General features: G+C 44.3%; 1 protein-coding gene across 1 annotated transcript; it reads left to right on the forward strand.

Annotated features, from left to right (window-relative positions):
- Nucleotides 1–2231: 2231 nt before the first annotated feature.
- On the forward strand, nucleotides 2232–25711 carry FGF2 (fibroblast growth factor 2). Its single transcript, XM_068153990.1, has 3 exons — nucleotides 2232–2624; nucleotides 19472–19575; nucleotides 25422–25711. Exons 1-3 carry the CDS (start codon nucleotides 2450–2452, stop codon nucleotides 25605–25607), a joined length of 465 nt encoding a protein of 154 aa, XP_068010091.1. The 5' UTR covers nucleotides 2232–2449; the 3' UTR covers nucleotides 25608–25711.
- The last annotated feature ends 130 nt before the right edge of the window (nucleotides 25712–25841 follow it).

Raw genomic sequence — 25841 nt, forward strand, 5'->3', positions numbered from 1 at the left:
GTTTTCCATTTGAATAAGAGAAAGGAAAATGTATTTTTTGAAAAATTAAGAAAATTGGCAGGCCTTGAGGCAAGCACAGAGCACTGAGGGAATATGACCTTTCATGTTAGCCCTCTTCTCTGTTACTTCTAGGCCTCACAGATAGAAGCCCCAGTGACAAGCTTCTAAAGAGCTCTCAAGCCCCATAATTTCACTGGTAGCCACTTAGAGCTGCACAAGTTTCTTAAAGGATCGTCTGATAAAGATTTTGAGCTGATTACCTTACACACCCTGTCACCACTGGGTTGGGTGCCATCATGGGGGTCAGGGCCTAGAAGACTCAGAAGTACCAAGGTCCTGTCCTGTGAAACACAGTGTTTAAGATGCAGGCAGCTTGGTGGCAGGGCTTCTAGTTGGCTAAAGCTGTGCTCCTGCACTTCTGGGGTACAGGGGCTAGCTCCTGTCCTCCTGGCCATGGCCCTCTTCCCAGAGGATGGAGCTCTGACCTACCAGGTGCCAAAACATGATTTCCCAGCGCATTGCTCAGGGCTTGATGTGCGAGAGCTGTCAATGCCCTGTTGTATGTGCAGAGGGAGACAAAAGTTAGAGAAATAGTTAAGAGAAACTATGAATGCTTAGTCTTTTGAAAAGCTTTTAGGGTTTTGGTTTATTTTATTATTTGTGTTGTGTTTTTTTTTGTTTGGGTGTGGTTTTTTTTTAATAAAAACTCCTTACAGGTTTAAAAATTGTTTTCACCCTTTTCCTTCATCTGTCTGAACCTACTTTCATCTTCCCTTCAGTCTGCTTTCCAAGAAAGAAGCAAGGATTCTGGAGGACTCTGTAATGCAAAGAATGCAACTTCTGTTGCAGAAGAGCAAGAAGAAATGAGAAAGGTCTTTGCTGTTGGCTGTGACTGTCCCAAGCTCTCAGGTACAGTGATAAGAGTGACCATTGCCAGGAAAAGTAGCAGAGTGTTGTAAGTGAACAGGCAGCAACAAGCTGGGGAACATACGGGGCAGGGGGACTCTCAGGAGCGATGGGCCTGAAATCCCCACTCATGGAGAACAACATGAGGCCCTTGACCCTTGGCCATGCCCACAGCTCTGTGTGGGGGTGGCTGGCTGACACGGGGGTGAACCTGCGCCTGCCCTGGGCCAGGCCCTGGCAGGCCATGATCTTGCCTTCTTCGTTCATCATCATTAAACCTCTGGAGTGAGGGTGTGGGAAGCAGCGTAACTGTCACTGATTCTGGTAAAGAATTACAGTTTATTGCTTGTTAAGGGGTCAGAGCTGGGAAGGGAAGTTGACCAGCAACAAAAGTCCTTTACACAGGCACTAGAAAAAGGAGCATTACAAACGACGTGCGCTGGACAGCCTGTCTTGCCCTGTGCTTTTTTCTTCATGGGGGTTGCTGTTTATTGGCTCCGTGGCATGACAAGACGTGTTGACTGTTCCAGTTGGGATTGTCCTGGGTTGCTTGGGCTGCCTTTGGCTTGGAGAGCTTCCCAAGGTACAAACACGAATAGCCTGCTGCTAGAGAGGAGATTTGGGGCACAAATCTTGGATTTGGAAACAGCCTTTACATCCCATTTTGTTGTCAGCTTTGAGCACAAAACGTGTTTGATGGGCTGATATGCTTTATAAACTGTGTATTTGAGAAACACTGGTACTGCTGTTGGAAGGCTGGTGCCAGAGTCTTCACATGTTGCTCTTTGTAAATACCAGTTCATGTGTTTGCTACTGTCAAATGGGAACAGAACTAGTTTCTCTCTGGTAAATGCAGTAGTTACCACCTGGATTTAACAGGTCAACAGGTTTAATTATATTGTGATTTAAACAGTTTGATAGCGATAGGACTGAGGAATGGAGAGGCCATGTAACTTCTTCTGGTTTAAAATAACGCCTCAGTTATTTTACTCACAAAGTTAGAGATGTCCGACCTTGAGTCGGGTGCGCTTTCTACATCCCGCTTGCAGCGCTTGCCGGAGTGTCCAGCGGCGAGAGCCGATGCGCAACACTGCCGCGCTCCCACGGAGCCTCGCCTCGCCATTCAGCCTGGGCTTCATCCGGCCGGGCACTGGGACCGGGACCTGCTACCCCTCGAACCGCTCCACCACCGGCTCCCCCGCCCGCTGCCGGGAGCGGCCCCCGGATCGAAGCGGGGGCGGTCGGGGGCGGGGCGGCAGGGGCAGCCCGGTGCTGCTGGGGAACCCGTCCCCGGCGTGTTCGGTTGTCCTGTCCGACCTCCTCCCGCCGGCTGGCAGCGTCGTTGCGCAGCTCCCGCTGACGGGACGGGACCGGACTCTAGGCAGCGCCGGGTAGCGGAGCCGGCAGGGCAAAGGACTGGAGCGGGCGGGCGGCGGTGAGGCGAGGCTGGACGGCCGCGGCAGGGGCCGGGGCCGCCCGGGGCTGGCGGCGAGAGGCGGCGGCGGGGGTCCCGGGCCGGCGGGGCGCCGCCGGGGCCCGGCGCATGGCGACGGCGGCGGGGAGCATCACAACGCTGCCCGACGACGGGGGCAGCGGAGCGTTCCCCCCGGGGCACTTCAAGGACCCCAAGCGGCTCTACTGCAAGAACGGCGGCTTCTTCCTGCGCATCAACCCCGACGGCAGGGTGGATGGCGTCCGGGAGAAGAGCGATCCCCACAGTAAGTGTCCCGCCGGGCCGCGCCGGGCAGCCTCTCCGCCCGGGGCAGCGGGGCTGCCGAGAGGGGCGGGCGCCTCGGCTGTTCTCTCCCTCAGCTGCAGCTCAGAACTTCCCTCAGAAAGCGGCCTAAATGTGCATATGTTCGTGTGTAATTCAGCGTGTGTGTATACAGATGTGTGGCTTATGCATGTGCACACGCTGCTGGGTACCGCGTCGGCACCGATGACTGTTCCGGTGCAAACTCCTGTGGGCGTCTCATTCAACCTGCTGTAGGCCACAGTCAGTCACGCACCAGGATTTGCCTATGTGCTTGAAGGTGTTCGAGTTCATTTGCTTAGCTCTTAAGTGGCTGTAGTAGCACCGACTGCTTCACATGGCTGTGGTAAATACTCGAGGTGTATAAAGGTAGAAAGAAGGGGTTTTTTTATTTCCCAGTGTGAGTAAGTACTCATGAATGAGAACTCTTAGTATGCAAGTGCTCCAAGGAATACAGTTCTTGTTTGGTTCAAGGAATCAGGGTTTGTAACAAAGTACTGCCAAACACCATTTTGGTTTAAAATGGTGCATATTCTGTTTTGTTGTTTAGGTTTTTTACACTTAATTAAGGATGAATAACATGCAGATAAAAGCTATGGATTCCAGCAGAATCACATGGAGTAGTTTGCTCCCTGATACCTCATCTTTGGACAGAGGAAGAGGCTCCCAAGCTAGGCACACAGCCTGTGGGTTGAGTGGTTGGTGTGGTCTGAGGGTCTGTGGTGATGCCCGGTGCCTGCTCTGTGACAGGCAGGCTCTGCAGGAGCAGGTTGCTGTTAGAAACACAGGCTGTTCTGTGTCCCAGGAACAAAATGGCTTTTTGCAGACCTCAGTATGTTTTGAAGGTATTCAGTAAGGAGTTTCTGTGGGGTTAGCAGCAAGATTTTTAAATGCCTGTGAGGCATTGCCTTCAAAGACAGTCTAAAATGTTGCTGAGCTGTCTGACAGGTAGATGGTCTCCATGCAATTCTTGGTTTGAGGAGATCTGCTATTGTATAATGTGTGTACCTGGTCCAGATAGTGGCCTGCCTGCAGGTGCTTGACATAAAGAGCAGGTGAAATGTCTTACTGTGATTCTTGATGTGGTTTGCACCTGTGCTCAGGGTGATTCACAGATGTGTCTAAACTCAGAGGATGAAGAGGAGATAGAGGGAAGTGAGGAGACAGACCAAAAGTTCTTAATACTGCTTTCCAGTTTAGATGCTCACCAGTCACTAACGCTTTTTGCTCTTCTGGTACTTTCAAAGAGGTACTGAAACAGGGTGTTCCTGAGTAACAGTATTACCATGTTCAGCTTCAGTTTGAGGCTGTTCTGTTCTGTGATTCTTTGGTAGAAATACTGTGGATACGATCAACTGAAGACACGTGTGGAACAGTATGTATGGGGGAAGTGAGCATTCCTCATGAGGCCAGCTTGTATTCCCAGGAAAAGCGGTAGGAATCTTTCAGGACTGATCCTACGTATTTGCGTTTCTTTCTTTCCCAGATACTGGTTTAAAGGGAAGTGTAGCTGATATTGTGCAAGTAGGAACACAATATATATATGGCCAAATACAGAGCAGGAAATTATTGTATCTGGACTTTACAAATGTTGATGCCTAAAGCAAATCATTAATTTGCTGTACGGACTAGTGGTTTGGTTTTTACACGTAACGGTTGTGCAGGGTCAAGTCTGTGCCGGGAAACGTGCAGTAGTATGTTCAGCTTGCTTTAGCCTTTTATATTTGGGAAATTTGGGAATTACTGCATGAAATAAGTCTCAAATATGTCATTTCACCTCTAGAAGTGGCTATGAAAATATGCTGGATAGCTGTTGTAAAGGGAGGTGAAGCTGAGTCGAGGACGCGGAAGGCTGAAGCTGGCTTTCCAGACGTGGCCATGGCTGGCCGGTTCCTGCCTCACACAGCGCTCAGCTGTTGTGGGAAAATGCCTGCAGTGTGTGCTGTGCTTGCCCGGCTGGGCTGAGCTGTCCTGCATGGTGGTGGTGTTCATCCTTCTCTTTTTCATTGTAGAGCTCCCACATAATCATCTCTTCCCTCTCCTGCCTTTTTCCATTATTCTGCCAGGAAAAGTAGTGCTAGTTTGATGTTCTTGAGTCTGCCCAATGTGTGGTTTCTCTTCCTATTAAGCTTTATCAACACTTGGAATTTATTAACTGATTTTTCATGCTGCTTTATGAGTAGTGAATTAGGTTTGAAAATCTTACCTGGGGCTGGTGGTGCTGCCTTAGTCTCTTCCTTTCAAGTTTGTGTTTTTTTCCTCTATATAGTTATATTTTTGCTATTGTTTCTTTCTGGCTCCCCGTTTCGTCCTTGTACATTTCTTTCCCTGAAGTGATCACCAGTGTGCTTTCCCCTTTCCTTCAGCATTTGTCTCTCTGAAGCCTCTTTCTTTTCTTTTTTCCCTCTTGAGTGAATGGTGGCAACAGGTAAAGGAAAAACCTGAATTAAGAATGACTGACATGGCCTCTGCCCTGTGCTACAGAAATTCAGCCGCTGAGGAGCTCACAGGTACCCATCAGCTTGTGGCTCTCTGGCCATCTGCAGAAAACCCCTTTAGAAAAGCAATTTGTTTGTAGGAAGGCTGGTGAGATTAACTTCCAACAAGTGCGCTGAGGCACAGGAGCGCCCCTGTGCCTTGAGCTGCTCCCTTGTCCCCTCCTGCCACACTCTGCTTTTTTTCCTCTGTCAGACACCTTTTTGTTGGTTTTGTTTTGTATTTCTGTTCCTCCCCCACACCCCTTTTTAATTGTTTTTTTTATTTTACCCTTGGAAGGACTTTACTTCTGAGAAGTAGGGAAATCAGTGCTTGAAGCGTCAGTGAGGCACATTGCTGCGGTGTGACACGGTTCACAGCCTTAGTTAGCATCTTTGTTGTAAGTACGTCATTGGATACGAATCTGCACCATGCTGAACTCTGACCTGGTGAATGCTGCTCTCTGGAAGTCCCTGTGAGATCTTGTGCTATGCCTGGCAGGTCACGTTGGCATGGCAGATGGCAATAAATCTTGGTCAATGTGAGAAGACTTTTAAAACAGAAATTGGTGAGGAAAATACGTACCTCCAGTTACTCGTCGTGCTTTTGTTAGTTAAGGAGAAGGTTTTGTAAAGGTGGTTTTGAGTAAAGAAGTATAATGGCAGCAGAGAATTTGGTTTAGGAAACTAATTAAAGGGCAGTTAGGAAAGATTCTTGTGGTAGCTGCTATTCTTATGAATTAATCATATGAAATAGCATTTGATTAGCACATTCTCATTTTTGCTTTTAAAGGAAGTCCTTATTTTAGAAGGCAAATGACCATCCCGTTATGTTTCAGACCACGGTCTAATACTGTAAACAAATTTCCATGATCCATAGCCTTTTTTTGCACCTCCCTCCCCCCTCTTCTGCCTCTAGTACTAAGGGGTGCCTTGTTTGAAGTATCTGGCCTGGTTTATGTCATGGCACTGAGTTTTGACTGTTTTACAGTCAGCCCATTCACCTTGCTTTATTCATAATTGTGTCATTAGTGAACTTAGGAATGGAAGGTGACGTACTGTGCGTTGGGGGATTGGAATCATATGATTCAGACAACTAAAAACGAGACAATGTGTCTTACATGGCTGATATTGCCACATCTGATGTGTGTTGTGCAGTGACTTCAGTGAAGTGCCCCTCTGGACACACCCTGGGGACTTCTGTGGGTGTTTCTCCCCTTGCAGAGGTACATTTCAGGCAAACAAGAAACAGAAGGCACTTAGAGTTTTGTTGTTTAAAGCAAAACAAAACCCCATTTCTGTATCTTGTTGTTGAACAGCTTTTGATTTATGCCCTGAAAAACATACTTAGTATGCAGTCCTTTTGGAGAGGCTTTTAGAAACTCTTTGGAGGTGTTTTCCTCGAAGAGGCCACGGTGCTGGTGAAGGGGAGAAGCAAGGGCAATGAAAGGAAACACTTCTTCATGCATTCTAGAGAATGCCTAATAGCACAGCTGGTTCTCCTTGCAGTTTCCCTCACTGAGGAATGGTTGTCATTTATAGATTTCCATCATTTCTCAAGCAGCTTTATTTCATGGTGAACATAAACCAAGGAAGCTGGAGCTGTTCTTCTCCACTTGTCAATGAAGTGACAAGGCTCCAGCCTACCACTCAGCAAGGATTCAGCTGCCTGAGCTTTTATCAACCCTGCAGCATTCTGAATCAGTTCTTGCTCAGTAGCTAGTTAGCCTTCCACAAATACCTCAAGGAAATGTAAAATCGGCTAATTCTTGGCCAGGAAAATGCCTTCTTAATAAAGTTCCTTTCATAGGTAGCTGTTAAATGTTCTGGTTTTCACTTGTGTCATAGACAACGTTTAAATGGCTACAGTGTACATGTTTCGAAAAGACTGTGTAGCAGTATGTGTGGACTCCTAGAGTGGTGCCAGCTTAGTCAAGAGGATAGAAATTTGATCACTCTGTGAATGGAAGAAGACTGCCATCCTCAGAAAGAAAAAATTGAGCATGTGTCACCAAGTGTTTTAGTGTGAAGGTTCAGTGCCTGGTGCGTAGCTGTTCGTAGGTATGTAAGTTATCAGAGACTCGCAAAACTCTTCTTGCATTTTGGTGTCCCACAGATGTGGCCAGAGCTGCTGACAAGGTGTCCTGTTAAAGGTCTTAGCACCAGATGAGACTGAGGTGTGGGTTTTGTTGTTTTGTTTTTTTTTCTCCCAGTCTGAATATCTTGCTTCTGCCCAAGGGCTTCTGCAAACAGACTCTTTTTGCATTACTTTTAATCTATTGCACAGACCCTAACTGGTGTGCCAAATACCGATGCTTTGTCACACAGTCATTGCAGAAATTCCTCCCGGCTCTCGGATGTAGCTGGGTTTATGGAATGAAGTAACAGACAGCCCCCACGGAAAGAGGCTGAGAATATGCTTCCTTTGTGTCTTCCTCTTGCTGTGTCACAGGAATACCATCATACTGCTTTCAGCATGGTCCTCCAGGGTATGTTAATTAAATGAATAAGTAAATTGCCTGTGTTGAGTAGGCATGCTGAGTAGGTGCTGTTCAAAGGGAGGGTGCTCTTTCCCCTGATGTTGTGTCCTCTTACACAGAATTTAGTGAGTCTCACCTACCCCAAAGGTGTGTGATTGAGTAGCAGGTGCACTCTGAAGATGGAATAAGGCAAATACAAGCAATGAACTGTGCTGTCTCTCCCAGCTGTTTGGAAAAGGTTACTAGAAGTGTGGAAGGTTCCTAGGGCACCACCATCCACAGGCACACTAGAGGGCAGGATTTAGCCCTTAAACCAGGCTTTAGAAATGAGGAGCCCTTGTAGGTATTTACATATTCTTGTTCACAGAGCAAATAGTCCAACTCTTGCTTGGCTGCTGCACAGCCATGGCTGAACGAAGAAGACAAATTCAGATAACGTATCATAGTATGACAGTGTACAGTGAAATTGTGAAGATAGTTACATAAATGCAGGTTCTTGTAAAAGTTGTCTTGATGACCTCTCTTAAGTGAGTAGACTGAAGCTTGGGGTGAAAACTGCAGCAACACATGTATGACATTTAGTGAAGTCAGAATGAAAACTCGGGCACGTTTGACATCTTGATAAAGTGGAGCTGCCTACTCCTGAATAGCTCCTTGAGAAAGAGAGCTCAGGGGCTGCTGGTGATATGCATTTAGCTGGTAAAGTTGTGCCGATGGTTCTAAGGAAAAGTTTATGCTGTGGGAGAAGTACATCTTAAAACATTTCACAGAAGGTGAACTGGTAGTAATGCTTTTAAAAATACAATTTCTTGTGACGTGCTAGATAAGCAGACCAAATTGGGCTTAAAAACCTCTGGGTTTGGGCTTTTTTCTTTTTTGTTCTTTCCAAAGTTATATATAATATTAATATATATGTTTAAAGTTCATATATTACTGAAGAGTTTTAAAAGTTGTTCAGATCCATATTCTGTAGTAAGAGCAGGTTCAGGTTCTGCATTCTGTAATAAAGCAAGAGACATGCCAAGTGCACAGGCAGTGGAATGGGCAAGGAGAGGTGTAGCCCTTGTTTTGGCAGTAGAATTAACAGACAGTGACATTAAAAGATGCTTAAAGTTAAATCCCGGGAAACCACCCACTTCTTGTGCTCAGTTTCCACAGAACTGTGTTTTCCACAGCTATTGTATTTTCTAGAAGGAAGGGGACCAGCTCCACTGCAGTTGTTCTGGGCAGAATTCTGTTTAATTGCCCTAATCTTTTTGGTGATGCCTTCTTTCTGTAAGTGTTTCCCAGCTCCCCTGGATTACAGACATGGAAAGCAGTTTTATAGAAACCAGTGAGTAACTATTCTTTATACTAAGACTCATTAACACACTGCAGTGATAGAGTTGTAACGAGAGTTTCTTTGAAAGCTTTTCTCCAAGCTCAATATTTTAAAAATACATTTCTTCCTTTTTATTCCCCAGAAGATTATTTTTCTAATACTTTCTCATTCGTTAAAGCAGTTTGAACTACGTCCTTGAATCCATCTGTAACTTCTGGTGTGAACAAGAGAAGACCAAAACGTGTGTGTTTATTATTTTGGGTTTTACCACTCTTGGGAGCATTGTGCTGGGATCACTGGCCATCTGCTGTTGGAAAGTATTGTATGGAACTGGTGAACAACCCTAGGAACAACAGACCTTCTTGTCTCTTGGTGGCAGCATGATTAGTGCAGTAATCTGGTGAAAACAAGAGGTGATATGATACAGGGTTTTCAGCCTGGAGAAGAGAAGCCTCCAGGGAGACCTAATAGCAGCCTTCCAGTACCTGAAGGGAACCTACAAAAAGGCTACAGAGGGACTGCTTACAAAGGCCTGCAGTGAGAGGATGAGGGGCAATGGTTTGAAATTAGACAAGAGGAGATTTAGATTGGAAGTTAGGAATAAGTTTTTTTCCATGAGGGTATTGGAACAGTGGAACAGGTTGCCCAGGGAGATAGTTGAAGCACCATCCATGGAGATATTCAAGGTCAGGCTTGACAGGGCTCTGATCTAGTGGAGGATGTCCCCACTCACTTCAGGAGGGATTGGACTAGATGACCTTTGGAGGTCCCTTCCACCCCAAACCATTCTATGATAGAACCTTAATGCAGTCCAGTTTTGAAACAGAGAGTATCCTGAGAATGCTTGAGTTACTGACAGAAGTCCACACTTGAATTACATCTGGGTATCTATAGCAAGTATTTGAAATGTTTATGGTGTGGCTTTTGAAAACTGATGGTCAGTGAAGAAATTGTCTTTCAGTTCTGATGGAGCCTGCCTAGCCTTTCCTTTTATTAGTAGCTGTTTTAAGAGTGTGCATTTCAAAACAAAGCAACTCTCCCCTCCTTTGTCATTTTCAGTAGTGTGGTTTGTGAGAGCATTAGGGTAAACTTGAGTTCCCCTCTGTCCCTTCTGTTGACTCCTAACTGCTCAATAAAAATATTTAAAAGGGTGACTGGAGTCTAGTGGCATTTCAGGATTGTTATCTTGTGTTGTTTTTTGTTTGTTCAGGGTAGGGACAGATTTTGACTGGAGCCTGATACGGTCGTCCCAGAGCATAAATGAGATGATGTCTGCAAAGTTGGGTGGAGGTCATCTTGCCCAAGCTGTTGTGGTGCACTTCTGGTTGCATGATTCTGTATGAACCTACCACTCATATTTGACTTTTAGAGCTTGAAAACCACATTGCTCCTGTGATTCAAAGGAGAAAGATATTAAGAGTACTGAAAGAGGATAAAGTAGGAGCTAGACTCCATAGCAGTATTTAGTGGCACTGTGGTGAAATTGTATTCTTGTTTTGTGGAGCTTGTCAACTTGCCCCTTCACTTATGACACGTCTGGAGCACATCTCATCAATGAGCAATCATTAGAATTCCATCTGGAATGTGCTGCTCCAAATCCTGATGCTTTCAACTATGAAATGCTGCATGGTGGTGTGTTTTGTTAAAACAAGAATAGATAGTATCAGTAATACAGCTGGAAAAGAGTGGCAACCTGTTTCTTGGCTCTTTCTGTTCTCAGGCTGACCCATGATACCTGGTGTCTGTCTGCAAACCGTTACTGGGCTGATGTGTTCTGTTAGACATTCTGCTGCCATTCTGTGGTGGTGTAGCTCTGGGGTTGCTTTTGCTGATAAAGTTTTGTACTTTAACTTACTTGTACGTGGGCATCACATCATCTTGAGCTGTGCTTGGTACACTTTTTTTGGGGAGTGTCTGTATCACCTTTTGGGGCTGGTACTGGGGTTTTTTTTGACAGTCTGTGTCTTTTCTTGGTGTTTCTTGCTTCTGGGAGCAAATCTCAAGTGTTTCTATCTACATATCTCCAGTTTGCCTTCCCTTCCAACACCCTTATGTTGTGTTTCACCATGTTATGTTCTCAGTTGTGACTGACTCAGGAATCCTTTGATCAGACACTTCAACAGATCTAACAGGTTTCTGCTGCTGAAAGGGATGGAGGGACAGGAACTGCCCTTCTCCAGCAGCAGCTTGCCATTGTCACTGCCTGTAGTGTGGTGGCGTGTCCTGAGCCATGTCCTCTGCTAAAATGCAGGCCAAGATACATGTAGAGGTTGGAATAGTAATTCTAGGTACTTGTTACAGTGAGGGTTCATGCAGTCCCGCAGCTCTGAGAGGACCAGACCAGACTGAGACTTCTGTAAAGCTTTTTGTGTAATACTCCACTAGGTGCTGTTGATGGCTGCAGCATCAGTGATGGGCTCAATAATGAGAGCATTATTTAGCATGGAGAAGCAGCCAGTGAGGGTTGTATAAAGGGTGTGTGTGGAGAGGCTGTCACCTGTGTTTAGATGTCATCTAGGGCATCCTGTTGCACTGACTCATTAGGCAGAGCAGTTTCTGGGATTCAGTGTATGGATTCAGTTCGTTGCCTTTCTCCAGCTGCACTGGAGCAACTGGGATGAACAGTTAAATGTGCATCTGGCCTGCCTTGGAATGTGTAAATATGAAGGATTTGTTTTGTGGTTTTGAGGGTGTTTGGAGTCACTGTGGATGTTTTACTGACAGTAACGTAGTTCATTCAGGAGAATTGAGAAAAAAGACCTACAATGTCCTTAGAAATGCAGGAATTCCTCAGAGGTGGAGAGCTCTGAGTAATAAACTTTCAATTTACTTCAGTCCCAAACTTCTGCTTCATCTGCTACTTCAAGAAGCAAGGTGTGTAAACTAGTCCCAGTATCTGTGAGCTGATACTATGTGATACTGAGGAGCAAAGCAAAGTGTCTCAAAATAAGGCTGAATTTCAGTGATCAAACTCTTGCAAGATGGACGAGGTTTGTCTTTGAGATGTTGTCCTTGGAGAAAATGCTGTTAGGAGTGAGAAATGTCTGGCCTGCCTGCTGATTTGGTGTGGTGCAATTGCTGGTGCTTGTAGCCATGGCATGCTTTGGGAGCATGTTTTTGCAGTGAAGCCTAGAGCAGTCTGGAGATTGAAACCAGCACAGTAAGTACTAGTAATAGTCTGGTTCTTCCGAGCCGCAGGTTCTGAAGTCTCTCTTTTGTTGTCAAGAAAGCATTCATGTCCCTTCTTAGTATAGTTTGAAGGTATTCAGAGTATGCAGTGGATTTTTATTTGCATACCTGGAAGCTGGGGAAGTGACAACAACCTGATCCCTCTCTCTGCAGGAGAGAGTGGATCCTTTCAAGACACCCAATTTATTGGCTCCCCAGTACAGGCTGGGTGCCACAATGTGTTCTGCGCTCTGCCTCAGAGCTATGGCAGGGGTTCTAAAAGGGAGGGGTGTTACCCAGATAGTTCAAGGGAAGTCTAGAAATGAACTGTGCATTTTATTTTTGGGGGTTAGGGAGTTTGGTTCTGTACAAAGAACCACCCTTTAAACTCACAGGAGGCGGCATTCAAAAGTGAATGAGAACCTTCTTGTGAAGACTGTGGTTCACTGCTCTTCAGGGTCAGTGGTGATTGATAGCTGTTGTTCTTCACTGCAGCTTGTGCTGCTCCCTGTGGATGCATTATTTAAATGTCAGCATAGGGTGGTTACACAGCTTAGTGGAAGGGAATAGAATAGACGGAGGATGAAGTAAGTATCCACACTTAATGTTGTCTTTGCATTGTCCTTGAAGTAACTGAGGTGGACAGGCAGCAGTGGAATACTGTGTGCATGTGTATGGATCCTAAATGGCTTTAGTGTGGACTTCTGCAAAAGTATTTATTAAAGACTTCACTAATATTTGAGGTGGGGGAAATGCAAAACCATCAGACTGGCTGTCTCTTAACCTTTTGGCCAGATGAAGAACAATCACCTTTACAGGGCAGCTTTATTCATAAGTACTACTCCTTGTCAGCTTGTTACTTCTTCTGATTCCTGTCTGCTATGCCATCTCCCTGGCACCGAGTGCTTGGCACAGTTCCTCCTTCACCACTGTGCTTCAGCCTCTCTTAATCCTATTTGCTGAGTCTTCTTGTATTTCTAAAATCCAGCTTTTCCTTTCCAACTGTGACACCAAGGCTTATTAAAGCCTATGGGCTGGCACTTTCTCACCACTGCTCTGGCAGTCTTTTATCTCATCGAGTGTGTTACTGCTCTGACATCAGTTACAGCCCTAAAATACTGTGGATGACTGAACAGTTGTTTGAGTTGTACAGGAAGAAGGAGCACTAAAAATACCTTTTGAAAATGATACATGTCACGATCTCTGTCTTCTGAATTGATAGTCTTGGGTTTGTCTCAGGTTGCACCTTTTTCTGTGTGTGTTTGTTCTGCTGCAAGGGAAAAACAGGTCATAGTTACAGAGAGATTAGTGAATACACAGGAAAAAATGAAGAGCTGAAACTCTGCAAGTTCTGCATCTGCAGGTATTAATCACTGACATCCTGATGTGGCTAAACAGCTGCACCAACTTCTTTGTAAAGGTGAACAGCTGAAAGTGGTTATTCTGTGGTTTACTTCACCGAATGCTAAATGGGGTGAAAGCAGTTGAAAGAAAGGTGATGGATTACCTTAACCTTGTTAAGAAAAGCCCTTTGGGAAAAGGCCTAAAAGCCACATGAGATCATGTGTTCATTGTTTTGCTGAGGAAACCCTCAGACACCTTTGTAATTCAAGAATTTGGGGTGAAATTATGGATAACTTGGAAGACTAGGCTGCACTACCTGTACCCAATAATGAATGAAATTCTCCTCTGGTAAAGTTGGTCATTTTTTCTGCCTGGTTTTGCCCTCTTGACTTCAAATGATGCAGTGAGCTCGCCTGCAGTGACAGATCAGGAGGTTTAGATGATGCTGGTGTTTCGAATCCTTATGTAATGCCAAGCAACTGCTGCTCACGTTTACACAGCAAAGCTGTGCTTTGTAAGCAGGATACAGAAATGCTTGCAGCCCTGACTGTAAAGGACTTCTTGGGGTTCAATCAACCAGTTTTTGCAAGCTGTGTGGAAGGGAAGAACCTAGCCATATGTGTATTTTTCTTCTGCAGGTTTAGTTTACTGTGCTTCATGTGAAATCTGCAGGGAGCATTTGGGACACTGTGTATTTGGTAGCTGGTATTTCCCAAGCAGGATTCCCAGTGTGCTAGGCATATGTTTGGTGGAGCTAGGTATTTGTAGGAATTGAGGTCAAGATACAAATGAGAATAGGTGGAGAACAGGGAAATAATTTACTTGTGTTAAGTGTTTGTACTACTTAAAAAGATGAAAACTCTTCAAGCCACTGACTGTCCACATGAGCCCGGTAGACTGAGTTAGCAGGTTGATACTTAAACAGTTACACAAGTTACGGTTCTGCGCAGAGCCTTGGATTTATTCCTAAGTGTAACCGGAACTTTTGCAAGTGTTCATGTTTCAGAAGTGTGTATTTTTGTTGTAGATGTTTACATTTTAAAGACCTTAAGTCTGTCTGTGAGTGGTTTTATGCCTCTGGCTGGCAAAAAGGAAAAAGATACACTTAGAATGTTGTCATGCAAGAGCAAAGAAATAAGCCTTTGTATGGGAGCGTGACTCACTGTTTCTCGGTGTGACACTTCATTTGCTTGATTGTTTTTGTTGCAGTTCTGTGGGTTTTGTTTATTAAAAGACCACCTCTTCTGCTAGGGTTCACTTGCTGCTTCTCAAGTCTTTCTCCTTTTTCCCTGACATGTTATGCAGCTTTCAGGCAGTGCGTGCTTCAGCAGCTCTGAAGCAGCACAGTTGTTTCCTGATGAGTATACGGAAGTGAGCAAAGACCAGTCGTAAGACTGGGGATGCTCTGTACATCAACACAAAGCTTATCAGTCAGTGGAAGATGCTAATGTGCTTAATATGGCTTTGAGAAAGACATATCTAAAAGCATCAGAGACTAGATGTCGGAGAGAGTGAGATGAAGATATTTCTAATTCCTAGAGATAAGTTCCAGTAGGCATCACCTACTGGATGCCTGGGGCACCTACTGGATGGGCTGGGGTTTGGAACTGACCCAGCAGGCAGCTTTGGCTCTGGAAATGCTAGGAGGCTAAAATGTGTGTGCACACATGTATCTTTGATGGGCCAGCCCTTGGGTTTGGGAGGGTTTATGATGTTAGGTGTGGAGCAGGCACACCCAACACTGTCTTGTTTGGACACCTGGCTGGGAATAGACATTGCCCCCAAGCATGAAGGAATCAGCCAACTTCAGCCCTAGACTAGGCGGGAGTGGGAATCAGGCCGTAGGGTGTTGCATTTAGCAAAGCCTTGTGTCGATTTCCCTTATGAACTCCCTTGCATTTTTGGGACATAATCCCTCCAGAAGTGATCCACGTCAGTAGCAGTGAGTTTACAAAGTAGTTGCTGCTTTGTTCTTTGCTGTGGGCATGGAGCTGATGGGGCGCTGGCATAATAGCTTCAGCACAGTGTCATTCAGGGGCCTCATGGAAGGAGTTTCCTTACAGGGCCCCTGCAAATATGTTGGAGTTGGGCCCTGAGCCTTTGGCTGGGCTTTAGCTTTTCCACAGCAGAGCCTGTAGTAACACTAGTCATTGATCCAAAGACGTGCAGCCTGGGGTTTTTCAGGGTCTACATAAACTCTTCCTTGTAAACTGAGTGAGAGGTGTGCTGCTAATGAACTTTATAGTTCGAATAAAGCAGCTGTATGCCAGAGAAAACAGGGCCTGAAGTAGTACTTGATTCCTCCTCTCTATCCAGGGTCCATAGGCTACTCTGTTAGTTGTAGTGTCTGGATAAGGTACATGTTTGCTGTTGAGAGGGTCACAAAGCCCAAAAGCTCTCATGTCGCATTGGCTGATCAGTGCTTTCGGTAGAACGTTTTATTTCCCATCATGTTCTTGCAGGGTGTTAATAGTGATGAACAGTCATGAAAAGGGCTTCTCTTCCCTGCTGCCTTAAGGCTAAGTGAGAAGCAGAGCACTGAAGAGCTGTGTGTGCAGATGATGAGTGATGTAATGATGTTGGTGTCTCATCTTTTTTTTCTGATGGCTATCTGTCTCTTCCTTTCCCCACTATGACCTTTGCTTTCTCTCTTAGTGACCCTGTGGTATGCTCCTGCCTCAGAACATCTCAGCCAAAGCAGCTGCTATGAGTGCATGGACTTCTGTGCTGCCTGCCCCAGGCAGGGGGCTTGGCATGCAGGATGCCAGCAGCTGTCCTGCTGGGAGTGTGTGACAAAGGTAATACAAGCTCAGCAGCAAGGAGCTTCCAAAATGTGCAGCTCTCTTTTTCTAGTATTAAGCTGCTAGATTTTGCCAAGGTCTTCTAAATAAACCAGTTTTGAGGGAGGTTTTTGGCCAAACCCTTCATGATGCAGAGCAATGAAGCCATTTGGGACCACTTAAGTTAGTGCAGTATTATTTGGTGTGGATCATGAAAAACCTTTGCTGGGTTGGGAGAACTCTGTGAGGCCTTCAGCTTTCATTGTACACGTAATTTTCAGTTCTAGTGCTCGGGGAAATAAAGCACTTGTGGAAAATGCACACGTTTTCTGTACTCTGCATTTGCCAGTGTGTTTTCTGTACATCTTGTGCTACTTGTCCATAAAAGTCTGCTCTCCACTGGAATGAGCCCAACTGCACTCTTTCAAGCTCTTTAAGATGAGGAAGATCCAGTTCATAGCAGAAATCCAAAACCTTGCCAACCACAACACTATTAAACACCACATCTCAGCTTCCATATTCTTAGAAAAAGCTCTTCCAAATAGTGGAATAAGCCCATTTGTAACTCTCTCAAACGTGCTGGCTAGTTTAACCTCCAACTTGTGCATCTGTCTGGACCATATACCCTGTGAAAGGGGGGAGGACTTGAGGAAGAACTCATTATTGTAACACAAGGACTAGGAAAACAAAATAAATCTCTGGGCCCGTAATTACACATTTCTGATTTGTACGTTTCATGCTTTTCCTGTGCTGAACACTGGAGTTTTATGATCTTACCCAAGGGATGGTGGTGGTGCTGCTGTGTGTTTGAGTTACCTGAGGAAAGGCCATGGCACAGCCAGCGGTACTTTGCTTCCGTGTTTATTGTGGCACAGAGAAACTGGAAGACTTGGTTCCGAGAAGAGTGTGATGCCATGGACAGGATGAGCTGGGAGAGACTTGCTCATTGTGCATGGTCAGATATTGTATAGCTTCCCCTAGGCATTTCCTGTGAGCCAGGCAGCTTTTAAACGCTCACCTTCTGATTAGAAATCTAATGCCTTCTGTCCTGCAGGCTGTGAATTCCTGCTATTAATTTGCTTTTGGTTTGAGAATTTTGTCTTTCCAGCTTACAGTGCCACATCTGGTTCTGTGCTTCTAACTGTACAGCTTGTCAGAGGCTGTAAAGGGCTTCTCCTGGGAAATTCTTTGCTGCAGCTTTAAGGACCCAGTTGCATTTTGCTGAGTGATTCATTTGCTCAGGTAACAGGTGTGTGATTGTGCTGAACACAGGAAGAAGGAAATGGCTCAGAGGAGAGTTTTAATTAGGATACTTTGATAATTTTGATCTTGTAATATTAGAAGTTTGTGTCAGGGGAAGGTTTAAATCCATCTCCTGCATTATAGTTTGGTGCCTTCACTTTATTCCATTCATGTTTTCTAAGCCTTTTTAGATCTTTGCAAAGATACAGTTTTATCCTCCTTCCTCAGAGTTTCTGCCCTGGCATGGAATTGAATTTGTATGTCTTACACTTCATTTCTTACTTGGCAGAAAAAGAGAAGATGATCAGACTTTGGCTTACTATGAAGAGATACAAAAGAAAGTTGTAATAGAAAATTTACTGAGTCCTTTTAAGTGCTTAAAGGTTGCATAGGTTATAATTAGGACTTTTTTTTATTTCATGGCTTTGTGATGGCTTTGCCTCAGTCCCCAAGATGTTTCCTCACTGTGCTGAGGTTTCTCTTGTCACTAAACCAGCAGACACTGACCATGCACTTGGTGATCCTCACAAACTGGGGCGTGCTCTGAGTGTGAGCAGTGAAGTAACTTACTGCCATGCTGGAAGGGGTCTTCCACGAGAACTGCCAGCACACTGGGAGAATCTGCCTTTTTAGCCCTCTGTTGGTTAGCTGTTTCACAACACTCTGTGCTACGTTTTTGCGTTACAGCTTCTTAATGAGTGTACTTTTTGTGGTTCACATGCACTGACAGCAAATACTGTGAGTAGATCTGAAATGATGTTCTGACCCATTGCTCTGGATCACCCAAAGGTTATAAAAGATACAGATCGTCGCTGTCAAGTGTTAGATTTCTCTTACAGCCAGTAGCACAAAGTTACATTGAGCTGAGCCTAAAGTTACTGCTACTGGTCATGAATGCATGCCCAAAATGTGTTTGAGTAAGGAAGTTTTATATCATGGCATGTCAAGATCAACATAACCCTGTGGCAAATATTTACCTTGCATTAATAAAGCCATAAAATAACCCTGAAGCCCGAAGAATTTAGAGGCTCTGGCTGTACCTATTCATGTGTTTTTCAAGGTGGAGAGGAAAATCTGGTGAAGCCTATTTTGCTGTGGGGGCTTTCCTTTTTCTTTTGTTTTTTTCTTCTTCTTTTTTTTGTCTTTTTCCAGAGTAACAGTTTGCACAGGCTTCTTCAAACTATACAAATATTTTTACAGGCCTTAAGACCTTCACTAGAAGTTTATTTTTACAGAATCTGAACTTCTGGCCTGGTATGATCCTGTAGGAGTTGCTGTGCTTTTTCTTTTTTTTTCTTCTCTAGAGTAATTCACAGAACATAATAAAGCCATACTGTGGTAATTAATTAAGATTAGTTTTCAGATATTTTCCACAGCTGTTTCTAGTTTAATGTGTGGTGAGAGCAGTACGCTTGAGTAAATCTCAAAAGTCTGTTTCCCCCAGCCCCTTTCCATGTTCTATCTAGTGAAAGGCATCCCCTGCCTATGGCAGGGGGGTTGGAGCTAGATGATCTTTTAAGGTCCCTTCCAACCTAAACCATTCTATGAATCTAAGTTCTTGCTTCTGCAGACGTCATGGAGTTGCACTGAAGATTTTGGAAGTCTGATTTTGGCCTCCTAACTTGGGAGGGCTGAAACTGGACACTTGACTGTGGGGTGCAATGAAACATTTCGCCTAACTTTCAACCACTGCCGCAGTTTCTGTATTCCTTGGAAGTCTGGAGTTGCTAGTGAATTATGGGAGGTTTGGTTCTTTTCCTTTGTGGGAAATGGCAACAGATCCACAGTTCATAAGAAACCATTTTTATGTTCTTTAGAGTGCAGATTTGTATTAATGTGGCTTCAGCTGTGTATACAAATCAGTGCATTGATAAGCAGCTCTTACTGGTATCTGTATCTGAGGGAAAATCAGGGGTTAGGTTTGAAGCAGTCAGTGTCACTATCAAGTGCTGAAATACCAATGTGCTGTGAAAATTGACTTCTGTCTCTTTTTTTGTTCACAGTCAAACTGCAGCTTCAAGCAGAAGAAAGAGGAGTGGTGTCAATCAAAGGTGTGAGTGCAAACCGCTTTCTGGCCATGAAGGAGGATGGCAGATTGCTGGCTTTGGTAAGCAGCAGGTTTCAATCCTTATCTCTGTGCCTGTGTCTCCTCACTCTGTACTGAGTTACATCTCCTCAAGCAGGACCTGAACCTCTTCCCTGAGTGGGATTTATCAGGGAGACATCAGCTCTCTATAGCTTCTATCACATAACTGAACAATGAACTGTGAAGGGATGGGTCTGCCCGGGAGCTGAAATATTTAACTGGAATGGTCTGAGCAAGAAGAATCCTCGAGATTGTGTGTAGAAGGGAATTACAGGAGCACATGGAGAATGAAGTCTCTCCCTTTTTTCATACCCACAAAAGTTTTCCCTCTGTTACTTCCACATAAAGTGATTCTGAAGACCATTTTTAGTAGGAAGTAAAACCCTTTCTAATGACATTTTTTATTGTTAGTTTTCTTAGTAATCAGTATGTATCGTTTTCTTGATTTCTGCTTTGGGAGTTTTTTTGCTCCTGTGTCCTTCCTACCTAGAAAACTGTCAAACACATTTCTGAAAATCTGCTAAAATAATTATAGAAAGTTATGAGATGTCAGTCAATTAAACTAGTCTCTAATGAGGCTACTTTTAAATTCCATTAATGGTATTGATATCAGCTTAATTTTTGCTGTGTTTTAAAGCCATTATGTTTAGCAGACTGACAGCAAGAGCTCCTAGGTCTTAACCAGTTTTGCTTTAAGAGCTGCAGTTACATTAATTTTGCTTATGAGACATGGACACTAAATTTCTTGTCCATATTCATAACCTTCAGTGCAGACAAGCTTCCAGCACTTGTAAAGTACCACTGTGGGGCATCCTGCTAAGAATTTCAGTTTCAAATAATCCCTGATGCTTTGGTATCTTGGCCACAGCCCTGCTCAGCTTCTCTGCAAGTCCTCCCCAGTAATGAATGTTAATAAAGTGCATTCATAATCCTGAATGGTAGCTAATGAAAGACCCATGCCAAGAGCTGCAGGAATTCCTTCTGGTTCCCCTTAGTTGTTCCTCTGCTGAAATGAAGTTAGTCTGAAGGCAAACAAAACACTGCAGCACTTCTACAGGAGCGGGGATCCCTGGTGTGCTGCTTAGCACTGCATGCTTCTGGCTCCAGGAAGCACATTTTGTTGCTGCCTGTGACTACAACTAGAGAACCTGTTTCAAGTTATGGTGTTATTTACTCGGATGTTGTGTGACAGCTCAGCTCAAGAAAATGTGAGGAGCAGTCCACTGTGCTATTCTTGAATGAAGGATAATTGGGAATTTCCTGTGGTGCTAATGTGGTGGCATTTGGCTTTGTGTTCAAATTGCCCTCCTTCCCCTGAGCAGCAGAGAATGGTCAAAAATGAGTGTGTAGCATTGTGTGTGTATGCACCCAGGTGTTTTTATATGTGGGATTTCCAGCCTGCTGTTGCAGGATGACTTTTGGTTGCAGAACATGATTCCCTTCCTGCTCTGTAAGGCGATGCACTTGGAGAGTATCTGCAGTCCGCTTGGAATTACTCACGAAGTTGGGTCACTTTGTGCCTCTCACTTCAGCTTATAAAACATAGTGTTTTTTTCTGCTTTGTTTCTGGAAATGAGAATTTCTCGAATCATATTTACTGCAAACATGACTCCCTGCAGCTCAGTTTTGCTGCTCATAGGTGAAAGCTCCCTGTTAAGATTTTGTTCTTCACCCAGCCTTACGAATACGTCTGCAATTCCACTATCATTTTCTGCAGCGCAGGCAGCGTTTTTTTCATGAGGATTTCTGCATGATGAATTCCAGGAGTTTGTGGCCAGTTGTGTCTCTCCTGTTCTCTGCCTATAAACACATCCATGAAACTGTATTTAATTGCCAGCATTTCTTTTTCAGTGTGAGCAGCGTTGTGCTTCAGTGAGAGCTTTGAAAGAGCATGTGCTGGAAATCTTTGCAGTGAAGTGATCTCAGTGGTGCCCGAGTTACAATCTGCTGAAACCTTGGGGTTATTCCTCTTAAAACCTTATGGATTTTAATTTCTAAACACTTACTTAGTTCTCTAATCCACTAGTCTCTCAAGTCCTATTCTGTCCTTTTTAACATGTTTTGTTTCTCTTTTTCTTACTTTTCGGTATCAAGGATCAATTTGTGTACTGTCCTTGTTTTATAAATGTATCAAAAATCTTCTTTTGCAAAGTCTTACTCAGTCCTGTTTTTCATCTAGTTGGATGTTCTTGTAGTTACTTTGTTGAGACATCTTCATGGTTCGGTCCGAGTTGGCCTTTGCAAAAGAACTTACTGCATAGCCAGCTTATCACTGCTTACATTGGTGCTTTGCCTGGTGGTGCAGGGATCACCTTCTTGCCTTGATAGCTGGGTAACATCTGGGTTTTGATTCAGCAGCTCCATGATGTTTGCTAACAGACTCAGGAAGGGAAGAGGTCATCTTCAGCAGTTCAGTCACTGGAGGAGATGGTTGTTAATGCAGACAGTCAAAACCTCCCTTTGGAAAATGCTATTTTATTTACAGATAGTTGTGCAGCAATGTATCTGTTATGTCAGATTGCTAAAGGAAAAGTTGAAACACTTCACTTCTGATAAGGCTCATTTTGACTTTCCAGTTTCAAATAATTATGAAATACTTTCAAATGATGGGATGAAATGTGTTTGGTTATTTCATTTCATGAAGAAATTTATTAACATTTCCCATAAAAGGAAGGATTGCACTTTTGGCTAAATTCTGTATTTCTCAAGACATTTGTCATTTAAGGATGCAACCTGTTTTGTTTCTTCTGTGCTTTCACTATGGCCAGGCTGGTTTTGCCCCACTGAAGGACTTAACTTGGAATTCTCTCCTGATGTTATGGATTAAAATTCTGGTACAGCAGTATTTGTGTGACTAACCTTCATTTCCTGGCCCTTCTCTAGTTGATTGTTTTCTCACGTCAGTCTCCATCTGCTGTGGTAGGTACAGGTTAATGCTCTGAGTTTGGTTTTGAGAATAAGCAAACTGCAGGAATTTTAATTCCTAATCCTAATTGAAAACGTCAGAAGCAGTTAATTGTCCTAATCTGATACTCAGGCAGATGTGGTTTGCAATGAAAAATCAGTGGGTGGCATTTGGCTGTGCAGATAAGGGAGGAAGAGCTTGACTGCAGGAAGTTGGTGCTGCTGGGGGTCAGTTAATCTGCCCTGGGTGAATCACTGTGAGGTTTTCAGTGGTCATTATGGTTTGGCTACTTAAGCAGTGGCACATGGCAGACCCTTGTACAAATGTGGCTAGACTAACAGTGCTGATGTTAAAAATTCTTGCACTCAGTGTTTTATTTAGCAGCTCAGACTGTTTCTGGATGGGGTCTTGCTTGGCAGCAGACAATACACTGAGTGGCACTTTGTTCCCTGCCACTGCCCCAGGTATTGTCCTTCCTGTTACCTTTTCATGAAGGGCTGGCGAGTTCAGGTACTTCATGATGTGCTGGGAGAGCTCTGGCTGCGAGATCACTGCTCTGAATAAAGCCCCTAGACATGAGCATATGAAAAAGCCCCTTGGTGTCCAGGGGTTTTCCAGGGACTGAGGCTCACAGTGTAGTGGCTGACATCCCAGTCCTGCTGAACAGCAGTCCAGCTTCTGAAATGTCACCCTTGGCAGATGTTGAGGAATACAGAGTTCATGAAGCCTGAACTACCATTTGTCCCCTAAACTTCCATTTTTGTGTCAGAACGTTCACACTGGCAATGTGCTGTAGGAGAGCACTGCTACCAACTATGCTTTCTGGAGAAATAAGGACTTGAGTGTCCAGAACAAATCACATGGTGCCTTTCAAAACATCTTTATGAATGGAACAACAACAAAAAAAGTTAAGAAGAAAAAAGAAAATAGAAACCAGCCCTATTTTTCTTTTTTCATCCTTTTTGGATTATTTTTTGTAACACACAAATTGCCTGAAAAGCATGTTTAAGGAGTTTCATGTATGTTACATTTTAAACCTGAGAAACATGAGGGAAGGCTGAACAAACCCCATGTGTTTCTTTGAGCTGTGATTTTGTTCACATGGATTTGCCTTTTCTCTGTGTGGTTTTGTAAGGCTGCTTAAAATCACCATGGGCATCCTGGAAGACATTTCCTCCCTTGAGGAGGTTCTTAAGACTCTGTTCCCACCAGTGTTAGGCATCTGATCTACTTCTCCAGCCATCCCTGAAGGGGGTATGGGCTGCCTAGGAGGCATGTAGAGAGCCAGGTGCTGTAGCATTCAGCGGCTGTGCTGAGCCTAGTATGTCCCCAGAGCCCACCCCACGTGATGCCTTGGCACTGCTTTGGGCAGGAGGTGAAGGTGAGGTGTGAGCCTGCTGCAGTGGGCTCTTTGAGAGAATTTCCAGCATGGGCAATTGTACTGAGCTTGCCCAAACTCTGTGGAAACTGGGTTTGTTCTGCAATGCTTCTCTCCTTTACATGGTTTCTGTGCCCTCTTAAGGCTTCCTCAATTCGTTTCAGGCTTGGCTCTGTGGCTTGGGATGATTAATGCATCCTTTCACATGGCTGGAATGAAAGACATTAAAATACAACTGACCTTGGGAAAGATGATCTAAAATACAAATCATGTGAAAATGGTTGATGTGGTGGCTGCCATTTGAGATGTGCAAATATTAGTGAGTTACAGAAAGGAGGAGCTGCATTTGGCTTTTCTTCTTTCTTTTCCTGAGAAACAAAGATTTGTATCTGAAAATGGTTGGAGGAAAACCCCTTGTTTTCAAAGACATATGTTTGGAGGCAGATCCCTTTATTCCAGACTGCATTGGAATTACTTAATTGCTTCTAGCTACAGAAACTTGGCATATGAGAGAAGTTACTCTTCTATGTTTCCGTGCATACTGTATGAAGTCAAGCTGTTCCAAGCTCGTTTTTCAGTTCTAGTTGGATACTTTATATATTCATTAATATTAACAAAAGATTGTAATGACGAGTAGCCTGCCTGCTTAGGGAATTGCCTCACACTCCCTGTCTCCTCTCCAAGATTTTACATGCTTTCTTTTAATGAGTAGCTTTTCTCCTCTGGCATTCCCCAAACTTCTCTGACTAAAGAAGCTGATGACCTGACAGATGGTGTATATGAAAAGGTGGTGTCCCCTCCCTCCACTCCTGCAGTGTTGAACTTCTGCCATCTTGGTATTTGAGAAAAGAATTTCTCTTCCTTACAGCACAGCTCCTGCAGGCAGGTTTGCCCCATTGTCTGCTGAGAGAGCAGAGCCATCCATGGGCAGTTCAGCTGCTGGGAACGGGCCATAGGACAAAGGCTGTTACCTGTGTGTTCAGAGATAGTAAACTTCCTCCTGCAGAATGAGAGCCCACTGAAGCTGTTGGTACATCCTCTGACCGAGGAATCACGTGGTTCTGTCTGATGGTGATCAAACACAGCGCATCAAAAAAGATGTGAGAGTAATTCCCTGCCTTGGTCTCTCACCTCCAGCCAATTTCAGCTTTGGGGCCTTCTCAGCCAAGAATGTTTTTACCTATGTAGTACAACCCCCTTGTTGTGTGAACCCCCCTGTAATCTGTAGGTGTGAAGGCACATTAATTCCTTGTAGCTGAAGACTTGCTTCCAGAAGCAGACTAATTTCATGTTACTTGTAAGCACTAGTGGTGTATGCCTGGGAATTTCACATTAGAACAAAGACTTCTACATAGTGAGGACAACCTGGAATCTCCTTGGCTTGTGTTAAAGGCAATAAACGAACTCTAGTGAAAACCCGTTCTTCTTGTAGGTGTTTGTATTTGGCTTCAGATGCTGAACTTTTAATGTGGATTTCTGAAAACCAAACCTACTGCTAACTCATGTTCTTGGCATGTTAGTCCCATGAATGAAGAACTAATTTTTGGTGCAGTCTCAACAGATGCTTTTCTTTTTCCCTTTTAGAAATGTGCAACAGAAGAATGTTTCTTTTTCGAGCGTTTGGAGTCTAATAACTATAACACTTACCGATCGCGGAAATACTCTGACTGGTACGTGGCACTGAAAAGAACTGGGCAGTACAAACCTGGCCCCAAAACAGGCCCTGGACAGAAAGCTATCCTCTTCCTTCCCATGTCTGCCAAGAGCTGATCTCCACTGCGTGCTCCCAGCACAACCACTGCGCTATGCTGAAGACATCGAGTTTCCTGCTCCTCTCCAAAGTAGCAAAAATATAAGCAATTATTTGCTGATTTTTAACTACTTGTAGAGACAACAGCTTAAAACATGAATGTTTCATACTGCCTTTCTATTGCTTTTTAACCCTGTTGTGACAGTGTGTGTGGAGGTACAATGATTTGGAAAATGTCTTTTCAGGATCAATCG

This window comes from Melanerpes formicivorus, unplaced genomic scaffold (assembly GCF_026170545.1).
Source record: "Melanerpes formicivorus ecotype bairdi unplaced genomic scaffold, bMelFor1.0.p_v2 SCAF_27, whole genome shotgun sequence".
Lineage (NCBI taxonomy): Eukaryota > Metazoa > Chordata > Aves > Piciformes > Picidae > Melanerpes > Melanerpes formicivorus.